General features: G+C 55.1%; 7 protein-coding genes across 7 annotated transcripts; 4 read left to right on the top strand and 3 right to left on the bottom strand.

The window, feature by feature from the left end:
* Nucleotides 1-420: 420 nt before the first annotated feature.
* On the top strand, nucleotides 421-2,599 carry BU26DRAFT_163353 (uncharacterized protein). The gene is made up of 2 exons (XM_033820176.1): nucleotides 421-1,094; nucleotides 1,153-2,599. The coding sequence occupies exons 1-2, from the start codon at nucleotides 861-863 to the stop codon at nucleotides 2,476-2,478; spliced, it is 1,560 nt and encodes a 519-aa protein (XP_033677011.1). The 5' UTR covers nucleotides 421-860; the 3' UTR covers nucleotides 2,479-2,599.
* A 153-nt stretch (nucleotides 2,600-2,752) lies between these two features.
* Nucleotides 2,753-6,107, bottom strand: BU26DRAFT_163347 (uncharacterized protein). Its single transcript, XM_033820175.1, has 3 exons — nucleotides 5,911-6,107; nucleotides 3,136-5,789; nucleotides 2,753-3,047 (listed from the first exon to the last, which is right to left on the bottom strand). The coding sequence occupies exons 1-3, from the start codon at nucleotides 5,975-5,977 to the stop codon at nucleotides 3,027-3,029; spliced, it is 2,742 nt and encodes a 913-aa protein (XP_033677010.1). The 5' UTR covers nucleotides 5,978-6,107; the 3' UTR covers nucleotides 2,753-3,026.
* A 2,320-nt stretch (nucleotides 6,108-8,427) lies between these two features.
* BU26DRAFT_439742 (uncharacterized protein) lies at nucleotides 8,428-9,853 on the bottom strand (the record flags this gene model as incomplete). The annotated part of the gene is made up of 2 exons (XM_033824360.1): nucleotides 8,428-9,706; nucleotides 9,774-9,853. The coding sequence occupies 2 exons, from the start codon at nucleotides 9,851-9,853 to the stop codon at nucleotides 8,428-8,430; spliced, it is 1,359 nt and encodes a 452-aa protein (XP_033677009.1).
* A 4,405-nt stretch (nucleotides 9,854-14,258) lies between these two features.
* On the bottom strand, nucleotides 14,259-16,004 carry BU26DRAFT_495227 (eukaryotic translation initiation factor 3 subunit E). The gene is made up of 3 exons (XM_033826212.1): nucleotides 15,453-16,004; nucleotides 14,802-15,397; nucleotides 14,259-14,750 (listed from the first exon to the last, which is right to left on the bottom strand). Exons 1-3 carry the CDS (start codon nucleotides 15,951-15,953, stop codon nucleotides 14,537-14,539), a joined length of 1,311 nt encoding a protein of 436 aa, XP_033677008.1. The 5' UTR covers nucleotides 15,954-16,004; the 3' UTR covers nucleotides 14,259-14,536.
* A 157-nt stretch (nucleotides 16,005-16,161) lies between these two features.
* On the top strand, nucleotides 16,162-17,456 carry BU26DRAFT_467932 (Img2-domain-containing protein). The gene is made up of 3 exons (XM_033825273.1): nucleotides 16,162-16,343; nucleotides 16,396-17,081; nucleotides 17,141-17,456. Exons 1-3 carry the CDS (start codon nucleotides 16,232-16,234, stop codon nucleotides 17,189-17,191), a joined length of 849 nt encoding a protein of 282 aa, XP_033677007.1. The 5' UTR covers nucleotides 16,162-16,231; the 3' UTR covers nucleotides 17,192-17,456.
* BU26DRAFT_163326 (uncharacterized protein) lies at nucleotides 17,379-18,225 on the top strand. Its single transcript, XM_033820174.1, has one exon. The coding sequence runs from the start codon at nucleotides 17,566-17,568 to the stop codon at nucleotides 18,181-18,183; it is 618 nt and encodes a 205-aa protein (XP_033677006.1). The 5' UTR covers nucleotides 17,379-17,565; the 3' UTR covers nucleotides 18,184-18,225.
* A 416-nt stretch (nucleotides 18,226-18,641) lies between these two features.
* BU26DRAFT_610379 (uncharacterized protein) lies at nucleotides 18,642-20,012 on the top strand. The gene has a single exon (XM_033835994.1). The coding sequence runs from the start codon at nucleotides 18,684-18,686 to the stop codon at nucleotides 19,923-19,925; it is 1,242 nt and encodes a 413-aa protein (XP_033677005.1). The 5' UTR covers nucleotides 18,642-18,683; the 3' UTR covers nucleotides 19,926-20,012.
* Nucleotides 20,013-20,345: the final 333 nt, after the last annotated feature.

Below are 20,345 nucleotides of genomic sequence, written 5' to 3'. Positions count from 1 at the left end.
ATTAAGGGGAGAAGGGAGATGGAGTGGGGCTTTGGGTAGGGTAGGGTAGGTTAGGTTAGGTTATGTGTGGTATTCAGGACGAAGGATGAGGCTGTGCAGGTCTGATCTGCGGATATTGAAACATCAACCTCTTATGCGTCTTTTCTTTATGTTAGGATCCTCTTAGGAGACGATCTTGATCCAGTGAGTGCTGAAGACTGTAGAGCTCGAGTGGCTTCAGCGTCAGCAGGGATGTTGCCCAAAGGTATCCCCTTCTGGTCTAGGCCGGACTCTGCACCTGGGCACCGTTTAGCTTGTCCAAGCCACTTTCCAACCTCTCTGCGTTTATCTCTTCCTACGGGCTCCCCTCCAGCTCTAAACGATTGATCCCGTAATGCGAATTCTAATTATCTGGCGCGCTGTATAAGCAGCACCCGAAGTGGACCAACTTGGAACCCTGTACAACTTACTGGTCCCTGCAGGAGAACGTTTTAGCCATCTCTGGCAGCCTCTCGCCTGGCTTATCGAAGAGCCCGAGATGCCAGCACCCTGTTCTTCATGTCTGTACCGCGTTCTAGGCTGCCTTGAGTCGCGTCTATCCCCATCGAAATGGAGCTCTGGGCGGCGGTGAGTCGTCTCCACGGTCCGCCGACTAACAACCAGACATGGCCCCCAACGCCCACACAACCGCTCTCGCACGATTGCACGTCTTCCAATCCGGGCTAGCTCCTCACTCTACTTGATCCTGTCGTGGTACCGTGCCACATCGCCGGGCGTAAGCACCCCGGATTCAGTCTGTATAACTTTCAGCGTCCCTCCTCGCTATTTCGCTCGTCAATTCTCCCCCACCTCTGGCCTCCACACTTACCCGGCCTCTCAAAATGGCCTTCCTTCTCAACCTCTTCAAGAGCACACCGACCGCGCCGGAACGTGTTCCGACCGACACCGTGATACCGCTTCATGCTCTAGATGACACACAGGTAAACAGGTCAATGGCGATTGACTTCTCCATGCGCTTTGATGACGCGCTGGATGTGGATAAGCTTGTTGGGGCTTTGGAGAAGCTGCTAGATAGGCCCGGGTGGAAGAAACTGGGCGCGAGGGTGAGGTTGAATGTAAGACAGCTCTACAGCTCCAATACTCTCGAGGAAGACGCAGCTAACGATGGCACAGAGCGAAGGCAAGCTCGAATACCACATCCCAGCGCAGTTCACGAAAGACCGACCCGCCGTAAACGTTACCCACGTCAAGCACGATATGCCCATCTCGCAACACCCGCTCGCCTCCCAGATCCCACGCCCCACAGGGACCATTCAAACACTCCTCGACGTTCGCAAATTCCGCCCCCTCTTCGTCTCCGAGCATAGCCCGACCGAACTTAAACACTGGATATACACAGAGCATGCGCAGCTCCATCTACACATCGTGTCCTTCGCAGATGCTACGCTCGTCACGTTGACATGGCTGCACACACTGCTCGACGGAATGGGCCGGAACATGCTGCTCCGGTGCTGGACAGCCATGCTCGAGGGCCGCGAGCAAGACATACCGGAGTTCTACGGCTACGACTTCGACCCGCTGGCACGCCTTGGGGCGCTGACGGACTCCAAGCTCAAGGAAGACGCGGACGTGGAAGAGGAGGAATACATATTGAAAGAAAAGACGGTCTCAGGCTGGAAAATGTTCCGGTTCGTGCTGGGCTACATGTGGGAGCTGCTCGTCTACCGCAAAGAACAAATAGGTGTCGTCGTCCTCCCGTCCTCTATGTTCAAAAGAATTCGCGCCGAAGCGCTATACGACCTCTCCTCCATGCACCCCGCCACCATCGTGATGGATACCTCCGACCCCAGCAACCCCAAGCCCTTCCTCTCCGACGGCGACATCCTCTGCGCCTGGTGGACGCGCCTCATCATCTCGTCCCAGCCCTGGCTGGCGTCCGCCAAACCCACCAAAACAATCCAAATCATGAACGTCTTCGGCATGCGCAACCTGCTCACGGACACGCAGCCGCAGCTCCTGCCCAAGGGCGTCGCGTACATCAGCAACTGCGTCACAGCCATATGCTCCTTCTTCAGCCTCTCCGAATTCCTGTCCCTCCCGCTCGGCCGCGTCGCCGCCCGCATCCGCGCCGACCTCGTCCAACAGTCCACGCGCCCACAAGTCGAAGCCAACATGAGGCTCACCAAAGCTGGCTATGCGAAATCGGGACATGCGCCATTGTACGGCGACGCGGACATGGTGTTCTCAGCTTTCTCTAATTGGACAAAGGGGAAGATGTTTGAGACGGATTTCAGGGCTGCGGTGATCAAGGAGGCGGACGTGGAGCATAGCGTCGGCAGGCCGAGTTATATCCAGGCGGACGGGACGGCGAAGGGGTTTAGCGTGAGGAATAGTGGGCCGTGCATAGGGAAGGACTGGAAGGGGGATTGGTGGGTCGGGGCTAGTTTAAGGCCTGAGGCGTGGAGGAATCTGGCGAGGGCGGTGGAGGGGATGAAGTAAGGCGGCACGGAATAGAGAGAGCAAGGGGGCTTGGGAAGCGCGGTCAAAGATGGAGTTTGAGGCTGTTGACTATGACAGGTCAATTAAGTCCTCAGTAACAAGGGAATGGGCGGTTCTGTCTCCGCCTCTACCAGGAAGGAAGTCGCAATGCGCTGCGCAGAGCAAAACCTTATAGACATAATTCTATTATCAACATACAACCCTCTATATCTTTTTTTCCGTGGACCCCAAAGCCTAGGAAATGAAACGTCCACCCTGCTCATCAGGAGGAACAGCGCGGCGCGAGAAGAAGCGAAATATTAGGAAAGGAAAGGAAAGGAAAGGCGTCTATACCCCAAGGGACCGTAGAGAAGCGAAAAGGAAAAATCATGCTATGCTATGCCATAGATACCAAGCCCAAACCTCCATTCTTTTTTTTTAAGACGCCGTCACTTGCTTCATCATGTACGTTCATCACCTGACCCCAACTACCTCGTTGCCCAGCCTGCCTCCCATGCCGTTGAGAGAGCGGTATGGTATGGTATTGCCAGCCCAGTCAGTGGCGTGGCTTAGACGAACCACATACCCATCTACGCCAACGTTAGTCAATCAGTCCTTCGCGGGCTAGCTAGCTAATTCGAGAAACCAAAAAGGGCAACAGCAACTGAATCAACTCACCATGCCCCTCTTTGTCATCGGCGCTATCTCCATTTCCTCCCCATACGTCGGCGTCGGCGGCGTGTAGTACCCGCTTCCGCTCGTCGTTGTGGTTGTGGCTTCGATGTCGCTGCTCGTGCCCGAGCCCGACGTCACTGTCTCAAGCGTGGTGGGCGTGGAAGAGGATAGGTCGGTTGTGGAGGTTTCGACGCTGAGGGGGGTAGAGATGGAGGTGGAGGAGTCGACGGGGAAGGAGGTGGGAACTGCGTCGGTGTTTGTGGTCCCTGGGGTTGTCGTGCTGGGGAGGGGGATGGAGTAGACGCTGGTGGTGGAGGAGTCGACGGGGAAGGAGGTAGGGACTGCGTCGGTGTTGGTGCCTGTGAAGCTGGTGCTGGTGCTGGTAGTGCTTGGTTCTGGCGAGGAGGAGGGGTTGGTGTATGTGGAGGATTCGGGGTACCCGGTTGTGCTTGAGGAGGAGGTGTCTGGGGACGGGGTGCTGGATGGTTCGGGGGAAGTGGGGGTGGGTGGGAAGGTGGATTCCGAGGGGGTGAGGGAGGAGATGGAAGTTGCGTCTGTGGTGGAAGCTGTCGGGGTGCTGGATGGTTCGGGGGAAGTGGGGGTGGATGGGAAGGTGGATTCTGAGGGGGTGAGGGAGGTGGAAGTTGCGTCTGTGGTGGAAGCTGTCGGGGTGGTGGATGAGGCTTCTGAGGTGAGGCTGCTGAAAGACTCGGAGGTGCTGGGGAAGACGTCCGAGGTTGTTGACTCTTCCGTGGTCGATGGGAAGGACTCCGTCGTGGTGCTACTGGAGAAGTCTGACGTTATGGACGCTTCGCTTGTGAAGGGGATCGATTCAGAAGTACTAGATGAGTATTCTGAGGTCATCGATTCCTTGGTGGTGCTTGGAAAGACATCCGAGGTTGTTGACTCTTGCGTGCTCGACGGGGAGGACTCCGTCGTGGTGCTACTGGAGAAGTTTGACGTTGTAAACGCTTCGCTCGTGAAGGAGAATGATTCAGAGGTGCTGGATGGATACTCGGAGGTCGTGGATTCCTCGGTAGTGCTCGGCAAGAATCCCGACGTTGTGGACTCTTCTGTGGTCGATGGGAACAACTCGGATGTGGTACTAGAAGGATACACCGTACTCGCGGATTCCTCGGTAGTGCTAGGGAAGGATTCAGACGTAGACTCTTCGGTGGTAGATGGGAAGGATTCCGATGTGGTGCTACTGAAGGAGTCGGATGTTGTAGACACTCCACTCGTGATTGAGAACGACAACGACGTCGTGGTTTGTTCCGTTGGACTGGGAGTCGATGCGGTTACAGTGTCTGTTATGATGAATCCAGACGTAGTGGAATCTTCGGTAGTAGATGGGAATAATTCCGACGTCGTACTGAAGACTTCAGAAGTAGAAGACTCAGTAGTAGGGAAGACTTCCGAAGAGGTTGACCCCTCAGTGGGAGAAGGAATAGTCCCAGTCGTGCTGCTGAAGACGTCTGAAGTAGTTGACTCCTCAATTGTGGACGGGAAGAATTCTGAAGTTGTGCTCCAGAAACCTGACGTAGTTTCTGCTCCGGTTATAGTGGTGCTGGACTCCGTAGTACTACTGAAGAACTCGGACGTGGTCGAACTCTCTGTAGGACTGGGCACTGACTCGGTAGTGCTGGAGTACTCCCCGCTCGTAGAAGGCAGCAGCGAAAAAGAGTAGCTAGAAGGGTAAGGAATGGACTCGCTCGACGTGCTGGTGGCTTCTGTGGCAGTGTTGGAGCTTGACGGGGTGCTCGAGAAAATGCTCCAGCTGATGGTCGAAATATTGAAAAAGGATGACGTGGTTGAAGGCACAACGGTGATGTTGCTCGGGCTTGACGGGGTCGCGGTGGTACTGACATTGCTCCAGATTGGCGTAGTTGTGAACGGCGGGACCGTGATCTCACTCGTGATCTCTATAGTAGTCGTAAGGGTCTCGATGTAAGAAGATGGGCTTGTAGAGCTATTACTGGATCCGGTCGTGGATGGTGTGGGAACATAATAGCCGCTTGAGGTCGTACTGTTTAACACCAGTGTTTCTGTGGAGGTCGAAGTCGAAGATAGCGTGGATGCTGTTTCGGTACCGGTTCCTCCCGTGGATGACGACGAGCCCAGAGTCGTACTGTTGGGGAATAGCGGCGTTTCACTTGACCCGGAGTAAGTGGAGGAAGCGCTCGCCGTCAGTGGTACGGAGCCAGAAGAAGAAATGCCGGTAGTTAGAGATACGGGTGTCGATGAGGTCTCAACAGGAAAGCTCGTTGGAACAGCATCCGTGTTTGTGGTACTAAGGGGAGTCGAAGACGGAAAAGAAGTGTTCGCTGTGGATAAGGGCAAACATGTCAGTGTGCCCTTTGAAAAGAAACAAGTAGTGACCAAAGAAGTTGAGCCAGAAGGCTTGACCAAAGATGTTGTGCTATTAGAGACGGGAGACGTCAGGGTGAGAATAATAGTGCTGACAATTGGCACGGTAGTTGACGATCGCGACGGGGCAGTTGCGGTGATGGTGGGAGTTAGTAGGGGCGTAGAGAGAAAGTCATTGGTACCAGTGGAGTATGTAGATAGCGAAGTCTCTCCGCCCTCGGTGGAACTGGAGGATGGGTAATAAGGCGGCGGGCTGTAGTATCTAGGTCGGACATGCTTGGGAAGCCGGTCTGGGTAAACATTAGCCTCGACTCGCAACTGTGTTGATGTGGACGAAATTGAAAGACAGATATCATGAACTGCGCCTGGAAATCTTTTAAAGCGCGGAGGTAAAGGACCACAGCAACTTACATGGCAACGGCTCAGCGCTAGCGATTGCCAACGCAGCTGCCCATAGGATCAAGCTGTTGACTCTCATGATGGACGAGAAAGGGAAAGATATTCCCAACACGAGGCCAAATACCAAACGAATGAGGGGTAAACGAAAGGAAGCCTCGAAAGTGACGTGCCGAGACCGAGTAGATGGGGGTTCGCATGATGTGCTCTTTCGACCTTATATGTGCTCCTCAATGTGTCATTGTACAGTATGATTTAGGTATCAGCGGCAGCAGTGCTTTGCTTGGTTTCTCCGCTGGAACCATACACAAGGGCTGCAAGACGGCTGCTTGCTTGCCACCTCTATGCCGCTGATCCTGTCGTCTTCGGGTCTTTGTGTGCGAATCCCACTATGAAACAAGACCGGAGGCTATTGGAGAGTGCATCGGGCGAGTGCTTACAATTTCCACTCTTTGGTAAGAAGACTGGAGAATAGCGGAGAAGCGTCGCATGAAAAGGGCGGTCGTCAGCTGGGATCGCTGGATCCATCGGTACGAAAACATGGAGTTGCTTCTTGCTCAATTGACGGTGCAACAAGGAAAGGTGTTCCGACGTTGGGCCTGGAGGTGACTGGAAGAAAAAGGTTAGCGGTCACCTCCCAGTGTAGCTCAACAACATCCTCTTCAGTCACCCGTAGCGCCAATGAATACGCGGCCACGAAGGCTAAGTGTGACAGCAATGCCGGCTATTGAAAATGACCAGGCCTGTTCGTCGTTGGGGATCGCGGAAGATACAATGCTCTTGCTCTAGGGAAGGTGATGTTGCGATCTAATCCACTGATGTTGGTCAAGTCCAAGGCAGACTACCGCAGCTCGTTACATTCAAGCAGATCTTGCCTCCCAGGTATGCGGTTGTTGTGATACATCATACCGGAAACCGACTGACAAACGACGCGCTGACAGACGCCCCTTCATCTCACCTTGGAGGTAAGAAGCCTCGTCTATGCGGGATGTAATCGTCGCACGCAAGCACCCGCGGCCAAAAGATCTTGTCTGTTTCAGTTTCAAAAGGCCACCAATCACGCCGACATCTGGACGCATGATCAGTCGTAGAAGATCTAGCCCTCTGCGAACGGCCAATACCCGAAGGGCTCCGTCTCTTGCTGAAGGACTAGAAAGTCGCACAAGCTGCTAATGTTCCACTATCGGGCCGTGACTGCGCGTAGCCCATAGCGTCGCCTCCGACTACCACTGCTCGGAGTGCTACCGAGTGGACGAGGTCGATCAGGCTGAACAGCAACAATGCCATTGCCGCCGGCCATGTGCTACTGCTACCCTCATAGACTCGAAGGGGTTCAACGTGTGCAAGAATTGCACAAATGCAGGAACAACTGAGGTTCGACTTAAAATAGCTCCGGAGCGCACGACAGCTTGATGCAGCGATAGAAAGCGAGAGCGACGGATACTGATAGCACGGAGCGACGGGAATGTACCCAGAAGGATCGAGGGACGCGATTGCGATTACCGACTAGTAGCTGCACCGGCAGGACACCCGACGGGTGGATGGTGGTCGCTAGAGGGGCTTGTGCTTCGTTGATGGGTGATGATGTGATGGGTGGTGCAGGAGTAGAGGACAGGACTAGGCGAAAGAGAAGAAGTCTAACGCTAGTCCCAGTCAAGCACTAGCGGATGCACGTGTCCTACTGGTGTGCTCCCATTATCCTCGCTGCCGCAATCTAAGCAAATGTATACAGCCGGTGGGAGCAATTTTCCGGAGACGATCTGGTCGCGTAATTGGCGGGCAGCTACTGTTCCACGTCGCACTTCTGACCCGCCTTCCGGCAGCCGCCATCGCGAAGGATATCACATCCAAGGAGACACGGTGCCTGACACAAGCGCGGCCTCCTTTATCTTGTGCACGAAGCCAAATGTCCGCGGAAGGCTCGAGGATGCGCACTGTCGGACCGGCATCGATTTTTGAAGTTCTAGAAGTTAGTGCCGATGTGAAAGTGTTGACGATTAGCATGCGGAGCGAAAACGCGTCTTGTACCTAGGTAGGACGGCTGGACTGTTACGTTTTATTTTCGATTATGGATTATCGTACCCAACATCTGCTCTGAGCTGGATGTTTCTGGAGAGGGGATGTCGCCCTCAGGGCGGACTCAAATCGCTACCCTAGGTCAAACTTCTCAGGAACCATGTATGTCTTTTCGTCGGTACGCCGTGAAACTCCGGATATCCCGTGACTCCCGCCAATCGTTACTTCATGACTAAAGCAAGAAAGAATACAACAAGAATATACCCCACCGGTCCGCCGATAGACTGTGCCTCAGGGACGATCGCTCAGAAAACGGAAAGGGTAGGAGGTGAAAAGCCCAGTCCCACGGCCATGGGACAACCGCGCAGATAGAGAGGCGTCTCCAGTAATGGAACGCTGCAACGCCGACCTGAACATCGTGATGCGGGAGTAATGACGAACCATTACAGACTCTTTCAAGAGGTCGCATGAATGGCCATTTTAATAGGCCACTGCTAAGGCTGGGCGTATGGTAGACTACTGACTCCAATTGACGAATGAGTCATCCTCAAATGGCGTGTGGTCACTAGTGGTCTGATTGCCGTCGGCAACCTGATATTGGTCAAAAAAATTGGAGTACTCGAAGCCCGAAGGTGTGAAAAGCGAATGGGGTGAAAAGATGCTTTCTGACATCGCTGAAGGCGGACTGTCGGAGGAAGTACCATCCATGGCAGTGTCCAGCTTAATGGAGTTTTCAGGAGCTAACGTCTGTGTCATGCCTGCAACTGAAGCGCCCATCCGCGACTTTGGAGAAAGGTTGGGATTGTACGAGTATGTGCCCATAAACGGCTGGGGAATGTTGTCGCTGCCAGCCATGAAGATAGCCGTGCGTGGGTCATTGGGATCGAGCGCCGACCCAATGAGCTGCTGTGACTCAGGTGGCAGAGACAGGGACAGAGGGTTCATATCGATAACCTGTGAGCTGGTGCTAAACGGTAGCGAGGCGAACTGATGAGACACCGGGGTGGTGTTCCCTGACCGTACCCGCGGCGTGCCCTGCGCTGAAGTAGGCGCTGAAGATCCGCTAGGGACACCGTGAGTAGAGACAGGCTGCTGCTGCAGACTCTGGGCAGTTGATGATCTCGAGAGCGACGGACGCGATTGGCTCTCATTTCCTTGCTCCAAAGCGTGAGGCGGCAGCGACATCCTCCTGCTGACATCCCCCTGAGCGGTTGTGGGATCCAGATTGCCCTGCGGTATGGAAGGTGTAAAATTCTGCACTGATTGAGGTGTGGGAATCGAGGCCGACCGTTGGTGTGACTGAGGCCGCTGAGGGATGTTGTAGGGGGCGTGTCGATAGCCCTGCTGATTCTGCTGATAGCCCTGGGGACTGAAGGGCTGCGATGGCTGTGCGAAGGTCTGCGCAGGGGGGTTGAAGGTCTGGGGAGGGAGCATTGTCTGGTTCACCATAGGGACCTGACCGTTTGGCGCGAACTGGGCGCCGTAGGGTTGAAACGACTGACCGGGGAACTGCTGGTGTAGAAACATATTCCTGACACCCTGCTGAGTCGCAATGTAGTCATGCAGCTTACGGTTGAATATCCAGGATGAAGTCTGCAGGTGGGCGTTCAGTCGCTGGTACTGGGTCGGGAGGTCGTCGTCCTCCTCTTCGTACATTTCTTCGTTGACAACATCCTGCTCGGTGACGCGCAACGCACGTCCTGTTCGCTTCTTGTGGATCTCAGATGCTCGACGCGCTGATTCTATGCGCGCCTCGAGACTGCGATCACTCCGCCGCGAGGCGGCGATGTATGCTCTGCAAGGGCATCAGCATTTGGTCGACGAGAAGGCAGATGCAGCAAGGCAAGTGCAAGAGAACATACCGCTCCTGATTCTCTTCATGGGTGCGCTCCGTCTTGACGGGCTTCGCATTCGGAAAGGCAGCTCGACGGTCGGCGGGCATGCTGAGATAACCGGGTTGGGGTGTGGTCGGGATGTGGCAAATGCGTGTGGCGGGGGTCCCGTCCGAGCAGGCGCGAGCAGGACGGATCCTTCCCTGCACAACACGACCGACAATTGACGACAAACAACCGACGACGAGCAACACACGACAAGGTTGGGAAAAGCGAGGCGGCAACGACGAGCGAGGAGTGAAGAGCGACGGCGCAGCGAGAGGGGAGCCAGGTGGTCGCCGTTCGCCTGGGGGGAGGTGCAGGCCAGCAGGCCTAATAATGGGCCGAAGAGCGCTGGAGCTAAGAGATGCGGGACTCCAGCAAAGCTGGGCTTCCGGCAAGAATACGGGGGTTTGGCGATCGAGGGAAAATGCGCTGGGGACCGCGAATCTCAAGAACTCGATCGGAGCGGCACGCTGGGCTTCCCGGCCAAGGCCAAGCGCGAGGACTCCGACAATGGACAATGGGTGCTGGCGGAGCTGCGTTCCGCAACTACCCGCAACTGTCTTGTCTAATAACAAGCGGAGCAAGTGGGCCGGCGGGCAGCGTCCAAAGAGAAGAGCTGGACTGGGCAGTGGACTGGGAGAAGAGCTGCTTGAGAGCGAGGGCGGCATTCTTGATAAGGGGCCTGCATGCGCACGGCAGGCGGGCGCGTCCACTCAGTGTGCATTCTTTCTCTCCCGCGCGCCCTAGTAGTGCTCGCCGCCGTCTTCTGGTGCGCGGGTCGGCGAAAACAGTGTGGAGTGCCCAGGCGAGCAGCTGGTGCGATCGCCAAATCGAGGCTAGCCCGCTGCGCAAACCACATATCCGAGGCATGTTTCTCTGTCTCCTGTGCGCCACCGATTCTAGCGCTTCGATCGCCAAAGGCCTGACGCCGAGTGTCTAGGTGCCTCTCCGCGGACGTAGATCCGTCATCATCGAACCTACCTCCTCCGCAAGGCATGCCTCGACGTTGGAGGCGCTGACTAATTGGCAGCCCCAGACTTGACACCTACGACAGCTTGGGAGACGTGGTAGGCCAGTACCGGACCCGGAGACGACCGGTCTAGCTACCACGTATATCCGGCACCAGAGACAAGGGCTATCGGGGAGACGAAGCCACTCAAACAAAGCGGGGAACCTTTCGCAGAATGGCAGAGCGAAAGCGAACACCACAGTAGTAAATCTCTGGCGACGCAGAAAAGGACAGCACTGGTTCCGTCTGGCGATCGAGGCCGCGACCCATCTATTACCAGAGTTCAGCCTCCGGTGTCGACGGTAGCGAACCTTATCGGCCGCATAAGGCTTGAGGGGCGAACGTCTTCATATCCTTGTGATAAAGTAGCATACGGAGGCAGGCTACGGCAAGGTATGCGGGAGCGTCAACGCTCTAGCAAGCGTCGAGCTGGTGTTCGTCCAATCCACGACAGGAGGTAAAAATCTTGGCTACCTCGCGTATCTCAACCCCCTTCGAATGAATCGCGCCGCATCTCAGATCGAGATGGGGGGATCGGATCTGCACATCTTGCTCCACGCGGCCGACAGGCTTTGCCTTGTTAGCATGCATGCGTCCCCATTCGCTTGAGGCTTCAACTCAGGCAGGAGCGCGCAGCAATTGGTAGTGAACTGGCCGAGAACACATGCCGTGCCGAACATGGCATGATTTCACCCTGACATGTCAGGTCATTTCCAAGCGTCAGGAACGTCGCTGCTGCCCCTGTATCTCGGTTGACAACGAGGCTGGTACGCCACCATACGACGCCAAAATGCCCAGGAACGAGATTTGGAATCTATCTTGACTTCGGCACACGCTCGCTAGTCGCCGTAACAAAGCATCTTCACGCCTCTTTTACGCCCCCAAACCCCAACTACGTCACACAAACTGCTCCGTGCGTTTTCACCCGGCGACCGAGCCGTGCGAGCCAGATCGTTGGGTCGGACGTGAGCGGAGTGGAGACCCAGAGGGAAACCGCCCTTCCAGCCTGGCCTGGAAGTCTGGCCTACGTAGCAATCGGGTACGATTTCAGCCTACAGCTCTCCAACGGCGCCCCTCCGCCCACTGACACTGGGCAACGGCGTTCCGTTGGAATGTTCCCCATCTCAACCCTAGGTGGGCCACTGAACTGTAGGCTGTTTAAACACAGACCGCGAAGCTCTCCGTTCTGTGACAACACTTGCGGCCTTCGCCACTGAGCTGGAAGTAGTCATCCGGTTCTCTATCTTGTACGCACTGTGCTTATCGAGCCCAGCAGCTGCGTGTCGGGTTCCTGACATGCAGGGAGCTAATGCTTCACGCTGGCATTGCCACTTGGATTACCCCTTACCTCCCTTGTCTGTGGCACCTTCTGAAAGAGATCAGGACCTCCACGGTATCAATCACATCTTTCCTGCGCTTGGACTCTTCAACACTATCGCTTGCGACGGCGATATCAACGTTGCTAACTTACCCGCCATCTCGGTTCTCAGATTACCGACATCTTACAGGAGGTTGCACAGATCTCAACCACATGTTCCCCGCATCGAATCTCACTCTACGAGCGCAAATCATTGGCCAGTGCGCGAGGTGTTACTCCGCCCTGGATATGCTTTCGCAGAGCTGCACAAGTGGCGTTGTCTCGCGGCTCGGTCCATAGATGCGGGCCAACGACCTCACGAGCTATGAACGAGAGGGTGTGCGGATGGCGTCTCACCGAGAGATATGATCTTACTTCAGATTCACGACTCCGAGAGGAGACCCGCAATCGCATCCCTACCAATGAGCCCAAAGCATTCAACTGGGTTGAAGCTCAGTGACAAGCCCAATGCATTGTCAGCAGATGCAAGGAGTGATACTCCACTTACGATATCGCAACGCACATCCTCCTTACAGCTCTCTAGATTAACCCCTCGCGCCTGCCTTGGCTGTTATTCGGATTTCCTTGGGCCATCGCAGTAGGTTTCAGTTTCTGGGAGGTTGGCCTCTGTTCTCCGTCTTACGTGCTTGGGGTGCTCTTCTCCGCTTGCTTGCTAGTCCAAGGACGGCGACGAAGAATATCGGAACGAGTCAGTAGCAACACATCATCCCTAGGCTCCTTCTTGCGACACCCTAGGCTTCGCAATGCTCGCAGGCACGGCGGATCCTGAGCGGGAGTGAGTGTTCTCCCTTGCGGCTCTGAGCTTCGGGATCACTCTACCGGGACTCCACGAGTTACACAAGATGACGACCCGCGTGTGGCTGTCCTGCATTGGTACTCCCGTGACCAATCCCCCACGTGTTTGACCTCTGTGATTTCCAGGATGCATCACGGTCTCTCATACATAGGACTCTTTAGCCCTCAGCTCTTCGATTCCACATACCAGAACCAGAAAATCTCAGCCAATATACGTTCAGCCCGCCTCGCTCTAACTGAATCCAGCTGAATTTCCACAGTTACTATCGTCTCGAAGAACGTGCATCCAGCTCAGCTCCATGCTAATGTGAGACCGCATACGCATACGCATACGGATGCGCATCTCTATGGCGAAAACTGGTCCTTGGGTCTCCCGTCGCTCCTGCCGCACGAACCAGGAAACATCAGAGCGTGCACCCGAAGAGCAGAAAGCTTGATGAGGACTTCGGCGAGCACTTGACGCAGTACACCCCCCGCCATTGCACGGGCATGCGATCGATCTGTTCTACGTGGTACACCGCTCCCTGTTTCTTTAAAGTCCCTGCGGCGGATCTTGCAAGCGCTTGAGGAGTCGGATGCAAAGAGCTGAGACATCGCGAAGAGGTGTGTGGTGTGGGGGTGTGCTTAACTTCCCCTGGTATTCTTCGCCAACGACTTCACGCTTCCAACGGAATGAATGGGAGAGGAGTCGATCGCCGACAGCACACCACAGTACACTTCTCAGCCGCGAACAGTAATAACTTTGCCAGGTGAAGTCTCCATGTCGCTAACAGCCAAGAGTGCGCTACCACACCGTGCCGTGCTGATCCATCTCCCACCCGAAAGCACCACCTTAGCAACGGACGCCACGCCTCCAACAGCTTTATCGGAACAACCAAGAAGCTACCATCCACCACACCTTAAGAGTGAAACGGGGCGATTCTCTCGCGCTCCCAGGAAAAACCGTCACATGCCGCCCTTTCCTCTTAAGAAACCCGGGCCCCGTCAGCTGGCCACGCCGCCTCTCTTGTACATCCACCCTTCACCACCCACCGTCACCGTCGAGCAATCAATCACCACCCACCTACGCGTCCACGCAGAGTCGGGCACGGCGATAGCCGAGTTGCTTCACCGCTACGAGGATACTCACCGCCCCGCTCATACTCTAAGGATCAAAAAACTTGCTCATGTGAGACAGACGAGTTCGAGCATCTCCGGAAACCCCTCGTCGACTCTACGAGGCATGCGGGCAGCAGTTGATGCACAAGATAAGCCACGGGGAAGAGAGTCTCTATGGAAGGGATTTGTAGGTGTTTCATTTCCATTTCAAAGCCACTTATTCAGCATCTATAGAATACACAGCTTCCAGCTCTTGCTACCTATCCCTCGCGAAGACGTCTCATGCTGCTGAACGAGAAGCCGCAAGACGCCTGTGAACCATGCATTATGCGAGCTTTTCCAAGCTCTGGGTTTGTGCCGCGCCTCGGTCTCATAGAAGGGTGCATCTCCCTCATTGGCCTTCCACATCCCCACAAGCGGCCCCCTCTTCGCATCCGGTCAAACCAACGCCGCAGGAGAATGCAATGCTCATTTCGCCACGGCTGCGCTTAAGACTTGTGTCCGGAAGAAGCCGCCCTTCGTCCGCTCAATGACCTGCTGGTAGACTGACTGCGGTGGATGGTTCATCACCACGGTGCCGGCCTGGTAGTCGATCTTTGCGTCCACGCGCGTGTCCCGGATGAGGTTGACGATCCACTTCTCACCCTCGTCTTGTGAGAGGCCGAGGCGGGTGGACAGGTCCCTTTGCGATGTTAGCTTATCAATTGCGCCACAGTAGCGAGCGATGACTTACTTGATATCAATCCGCTGGTGAATCTTGCAGTAGCTTTCTGAGATAAGATGGCGTGCAGCATCCACAAAGGACTCCGCAGCACCTAACAAGAAGAAGTCATTCTTAAGAATCTCCTCCGTCTCGCCGAGCTTCTTCTGCGCCTCCTCAAAGTCAAAATCGATGTACAATGCCTTGATGAAGTCGGTAACCGGATCACTGTACTCGTAGCCTTCCTGCCTGACTATCCTGACCAAGTCCTTCAGCTGTTTCTGGTACTGATTCGAGTTGCGTCCGCGATTCCGGCCGGTGATGACGGCGGCGGCGAGATATCGCAGGATCCATGGGCAGTGTGTCTGGATGGTATTTATGTAGGCGGGGGAGAAGAACATCTCGGTGAGGATCTCGCGGGCAGGCTCGTGGTTGAAGAGCGGGAAGAGCGACCAGTGGATCAGCCAGGTGCGTTGCTGTAGCTGGGCGAGCGGGTTGTTGAAGAGGCGCGTGTCGATTTGCTCTTTGATCTTGTTGATTTCCTCCATGGCCGAGTCCCAGTTTACCGAGAGGATTTCGCAGGCGAGCTTGCCCCAGGTGGCTTCGCGCTCTTTGTCGTTGTCTGTAGTCTGTCCAGCGTTAGCCCCTTCTCCCACCATGCGAGTACCAGAGTATGTGGCGTACCAGAACGCGGAACCGATAGAGCAGCTCAGCAGCATGCGGATAGACGCCACAGCTATACTGAAACTGGCCAAACTCGTAAAGCTGGTTCACCATCTCCACCGTTACGCCATGCTGCTCCTTCAAATACGCCAAATTCTGCACCTTGTCGCTCCGCAGATTTGTGACCACGTTCTCGTCGTCGAGCAGGCCCGAAATCTTGCTCGTCTCTTCCTCCAGCTGATCTCTTCGCTTGAGCACCTCGTCCCGCTTCTTCTTGTACTCGTCCGGCATCTCGTCCAGGTTGTGGATCTCTTGGTATAGTTGGCCCACGAAGTCGGTCATGTTCGTCGGCTTGAGGAGCTCGAGGAGGAGTTTCTTCTGGTCGAGTGGCTGCTCGGCCTCTTCGTCGGGGGAGAAGTTGAGGAGAGGGTAGATGAGGTGGCGGTCGAGGTGCGGCATGAGCTTCGGGAGGAGGTTGTACTGTTCGGCGATGTCGACGCCGTCGGCTTGTGAGTCCGCCATGCTGGGCAGATGTGTTCTGATCTCTTCCGCGAAGGTTTCTGGCAGGGGCGGGAGGGTGGCGTGGGTTGCGGCGGACGCAAATTCGTTGTGGTGGTGGGGTTGGGCGCGGAGAGTGGACGAAAAATGACTGTGCGTAGCGAGGACCCCTGCACGCTAAACTTTTGGTGTTGAATGGGCCGACCTCGTCGCAGAGCTTGCCCTGACCTCGTCGCGGATAGACGCAGCATTTCTCTTTCTTTTCCATTCTCTGTATTGCATTTCACTTCCGCGTATTCGCAATGCCGCGAATACAATCTCTTCTTCCCTTGTTAAGACCATTGGCTGCTCCAAGGCGAGCCGTCTGCCAGCAGCTCTTCCGCTTCTCGACTGCGACGAGACTGCGCGTCGAACGTATGCCTCTCGAAGCTTCATATATCAAACTTGAAATCATTGACGGCTTCAGAACCATCTGCGCCCACCTCGAGCACTCCGCCTCCCCCGCCTACCCAGAAACCTTCCGCTACCTCCCCTGAAGCGCCATCCACCGCGCAAGAAGCCTCCAAGGCCGCCGACCTTGCCGCAACAGAAGCCGCAACCGATGCCGACAGCGCGCAATCACCCGCCCCGAAACCAAACCTCCCATCAAAGCGCGCCGAACCCTCAAAACCCGAGAACGCCGAACCCGCAGATGATGTCAAGGTCTCTTCCAGACCCGCAGTCTCCACCGAGACGACAACAGCGGAACTGAAAGTGAAAGCCAAAAGCTTCAAGACAGTAGCGAAAGGGAAGAAGGCCAATGGCGTAGATGATGTCAAAGTCGCTTCCACGCGGGCATCCCCAACCGGCACCACAACATCAGAACTGCAATCGAAGGCGAAGAGCTTCAAGACAGTGAAGAAGGCGAAAAAACCCCAGGAACCAAGGAGACTCCAACTTCAGCTTCCTCCGCCAAAGTACCACATCGCACGCTCAGCGAGTAAGAACCTCCCCATATACACGGACTACAAGCGGGGCGGAAATCTTCATTTGACGACGATACGCAAGGTCACGGGCGATATATCGGCGCTGCGGGATGAGCTGAGGGTATTTCTGAACAAGAAGAACGAGGAGGTCAAAATCAACAGCCTGACGCAACATGTTATTGTGAAGGTGAGCCAACGTCCACTAGACCCTTAGGCCATGGAAAGAACATGCTGACGAGAGGATAGGGTCACCATGTACCTGAGGTTACCGAGTTCCTAAAAGCTAGGGGTATGTAAGAGTACGTACGAGAGTGAAGGAAAAGGGGAAAGAGGACGTAGTGTGTATAGGATCCTGTACCATATGTAAAGAGATAGCAAAGGAATTGGCAGCGCACCCGTTGCCAGTTCAAGCACGCATTGGATTAGAGGTCATCCCATTTCTACGTGCGATTACGGTACAACTACCGTTGCCGCACCGCATATGCCCGTCTCTGTAAGTATACCTCCTTATATTGCCTATGTTAAGTCCCAGATCTAAACTTCCGAACTGGAAACCTGGATGATATACCTGCTCAAGTCCCGCTTGCGTGAAACACCGTAAATTCATTTCATCGACACCCTGTCTAGCAAGGAGTTGGGAAGTGAATCCATCGTAGGAAGACCAAGCTAGGATGAAGGGCGCATCGAAAGCCTACTCGGTGCCTACGACCCTGAGCCTCGTCGCCCGTGTGCAGTTCCGTGGAGATGCCCGCAGAACTGACATTTCGCACACTACGCAAGCCGGTCAGATACATCCATGCCAGCCTTTCATTGCAACCTCGCGGAATACTCACGTTCTCGACGTCGCACCAGCCGAACCGGCACTTGTTCTCGCGGCATTGATAGTACCCCGTCCAGCACCCTTCCTGGCACGAGCCCCAGTTCGTGTCACCGACGGTGCCATGGTCGCGAGCCGAAAGCACGGGAGTAGGAGGGCTGCTGCTCTCGCGCTTCAGAGGGAGCGGGCCCTCAGCGTCCTCGTTGGCTTGCATGTCGGTGTCGCCGTGGAGACCCTTGCAGAATTGGCATGTCATGCACTTTTTCATAATGTTAGTCAGATACTGTACAGTACGTTCAAAGCTGACATTTCATTGCGAGCTGGCCGGGTCACTTACCTTTCTTTCTTCGCAGTAGCTGAACCTGCACTTGTTGGTGTGGCACTTGTAGTAGCCCTCCCAGCAGCTGGGCTTGCATGTTTTCGGCTTCACCTTGGACTCGTTGCTGGTTGCGATGTCGTCGCCAGGAGTTAGAGCTGGGGAAGCGTCGAGCTCGGCGGGGATGGCAGATGTGACGGCAAGGGTGGCGAAGAGGAGACAGAGGGATAGGAAGAGCTTCATCGTGATGAGTGGGGTTGCTGTGGAGTGTGTATTTGGAGGGATTGGGGGGATCGAGGTGGAGGAATAAGCCAGGGGGAGGGACAAGAGATATAGCTGTTGCGAGCATTATCAGGCGGTGTGGGAACATGATCCCGCGCTCCTATGATGGATAGCTGTGTGGCGGAATCTCTGGCTGAGCGTTTGCAACAGTCCATGTCGGTGCTCAGGTAGATCGCGGTGAGGGAAGGCACGCTGGGCTATGTCTCGCTCCTTCCTCGGGAGCTTATCTCCTCTGCCTTCACTGCGATAAGCTGGTTAGCTTGCAGGCAAAATCTGCGCGGCCCTAAAAGCTTCGACGTCCTGCCCAGGTGATACCTTCTCCTCCACCTCCGCGTCTGTCTCCGACACCAGCTCCTTCCTTCCACGGACAAGTCATGACGGCATCCACCGCGGTCGTGGGCGTTTGTGACGCTTCCGGCAAACAGCCTTTCCGCTTTCTGGACCTCCCGCGCGAACTGAGGGACCGAATCTATGAGTTTGCTCTCTACTATGGCACTATCCGGATATCGGGAGGAACGGGCAAACCAGGCACCTACAAAGTTGATCGCGGCAACAAGCGACATGTTAGACCGCGAATCGTTCTGACATGCCGGCAAATTTATCAAGAAGCAACGCGAGTCTTCTATGGAATAAATACGTTCGACTTCGAAGACGTACCTGCAGCATTCAATTTCCTCCGCGATAGGCCTGAGGATGCCGTTAGGAGCATCCGATACCTCCAACTTTCCTATCGCCACAATAACGACTCCGATCAAGGCCAATTCAATGCTCTTTGCGCATTGCTGCAATGGCGATGTCCGCTTCGAGAATTGAAACTAACAATTCACACGGCAGATGTGCGCAAAATCCTTCAAGACGAGTCCAACCTAGAGAAAACGCAGTACCAACCAATCCCCGCCTGGGTAAACCAAGTACTGCAAGTCAAGAATTTGCATCGACTTCATGTCCACTGGAACTTCGGGTCGAGGAAGTACATCCGCACAGCACTCGCCGCCGCCAGATTGATGCGGTCAAGTATGTTGCAGACCGATATGGCGTTCTCCGATGCGCAGGGCATCCAGGTTCGTCTACGCCACGTAGCCAGGGTCGGTCGGCAGCAGATCCGATGGGGTGAACTGAACATGATGATTACCAAAGATGGCGAATCGGAGCTTGAACGAAAGAGGAGGGTGAGGGTATTGCCGCATTCCTGGTGCAATGAGTGTGGTGCGTTCGAGGGAACTCTATTGTGCGACTGCATCCACCAGGTTTCAACAGCTTGCTTGAAAAGCTTTGAGAGCAAGTGCCGTTCCTGTCACCGCTGTGGTCGGCCTGGCACCATGTATCGTGGAGAGCAACACCAGCTGCCCGCTATTTTGAAGCTCGACCCCGACGACACGAGTACCACGCCTGTTGGGGAAGACGTATGGGACAGTAGGAGGTGGGGCGGCAAGGCGCTCAAGGACTATCTCCCAAACTATGTGACCGAGGACGACTTTCACAAGGCTAAAGAGCTGGCGAATGTAGGGGTTACGCTTGTGCCCCCGATCGCAGGAGATTACGCCAACAGCGACTTCGGCGATACTGACAGCCTGCTAAGTGTCCACGGCTGGAGCGATGACGAGGACGGCGAGTAACGTCTCGGACGGCGCGGCAGTCTACCGCGAGTGAGACGCCAGCCGTTTTTTCCACATTCGCATACGAAATAGCGGTGTTCCAATGCGGAGAAGGACCTAAGGCGGGTTCGGCGGTCATTGGCTGGCTTGTGTCTCTCTCTATGCGTTCCTTGCGCGGCAGCAATCTTTGATTTTGCATTTTCGCCATGGCTTCCTCAGCGGCAACAGTTCCGAGAATACGGCTTGAAAGGGGTATGGCACTCACAACGCAAGGCCCACAGACTTCAAGTCAATCCCAAAAGTTTTTACCACCAAATTTGCTTAACTAGTAGCATTCAATGACAAGCTTTCTCTTATATCTGCTTTCTCTTATATCTGCTTTCTCTTATATCTGCTTTCTCTTATATCTGCTTTCTCTTATATCTGCTTTCTCTTATATCT

Source organism: Trematosphaeria pertusa, assembly GCF_010094035.1.
Source record: "Trematosphaeria pertusa strain CBS 122368 unplaced genomic scaffold BU26scaffold_21, whole genome shotgun sequence".
NCBI lineage: Eukaryota > Fungi > Ascomycota > Dothideomycetes > Pleosporales > Trematosphaeriaceae > Trematosphaeria > Trematosphaeria pertusa.
This window is presented reverse-complemented; position numbering and strand designations above follow the sequence as displayed.

What these genes read in the sequence shown, in the direction of transcription:
- BU26DRAFT_495227 (XM_033826212.1), bottom strand. Translation starts at nt 15,953, where the DNA reads ATGGCGGACTCACAAGCCGACGGCGTCGACATCGCCGAACAGTACAAC. An exon ending in TCTATCGGTTCCGCGTTCTG is followed by an intron (nt 15,398 to 15,452) that starts GTACGCCACATA and finishes AACGCTGGACAG; the next exon opens with ACTACAGACAACGACAAAGA. An exon ending in CACCAGCGGATTGATATCAA is followed by an intron (nt 14,751 to 14,801) that starts GTAAGTCATCGC and finishes AACATCGCAAAG; the next exon opens with GGACCTGTCCACCCGCCTCG.
- BU26DRAFT_610379 (XM_033835994.1), top strand. Translation starts at nt 18,684, where the DNA reads ATGACGGCATCCACCGCGGTCGTGGGCGTTTGTGACGCTTCCGGCAAA.
- BU26DRAFT_163353 (XM_033820176.1), top strand. Translation starts at nt 861, where the DNA reads ATGGCCTTCCTTCTCAACCTCTTCAAGAGCACACCGACCGCGCCGGAA. An exon ending in GCGCGAGGGTGAGGTTGAAT is followed by an intron (nt 1,095 to 1,152) that starts GTAAGACAGCTC and finishes ACGATGGCACAG; the next exon opens with AGCGAAGGCAAGCTCGAATA.
- BU26DRAFT_163326 (XM_033820174.1), top strand. Translation starts at nt 17,566, where the DNA reads ATGAAGGGCGCATCGAAAGCCTACTCGGTGCCTACGACCCTGAGCCTC.
- BU26DRAFT_163347 (XM_033820175.1), bottom strand. Translation starts at nt 5,977, where the DNA reads ATGAGAGTCAACAGCTTGATCCTATGGGCAGCTGCGTTGGCAATCGCT. An exon ending in TAGCGCTGAGCCGTTGCCAT is followed by an intron (nt 5,790 to 5,910) that starts GTAAGTTGCTGT and finishes ATGTTTACCCAG; the next exon opens with ACCGGCTTCCCAAGCATGTC. An exon ending in CGATGACAAAGAGGGGCATG is followed by an intron (nt 3,048 to 3,135) that starts GTGAGTTGATTC and finishes ACGTTGGCGTAG; the next exon opens with ATGGGTATGTGGTTCGTCTA.
- BU26DRAFT_467932 (XM_033825273.1), top strand. Translation starts at nt 16,232, where the DNA reads ATGCCGCGAATACAATCTCTTCTTCCCTTGTTAAGACCATTGGCTGCT. An exon ending in GACGAGACTGCGCGTCGAAC is followed by an intron (nt 16,344 to 16,395) that starts GTATGCCTCTCG and finishes TGACGGCTTCAG; the next exon opens with AACCATCTGCGCCCACCTCG. An exon ending in CGCAACATGTTATTGTGAAG is followed by an intron (nt 17,082 to 17,140) that starts GTGAGCCAACGT and finishes ACGAGAGGATAG; the next exon opens with GGTCACCATGTACCTGAGGT.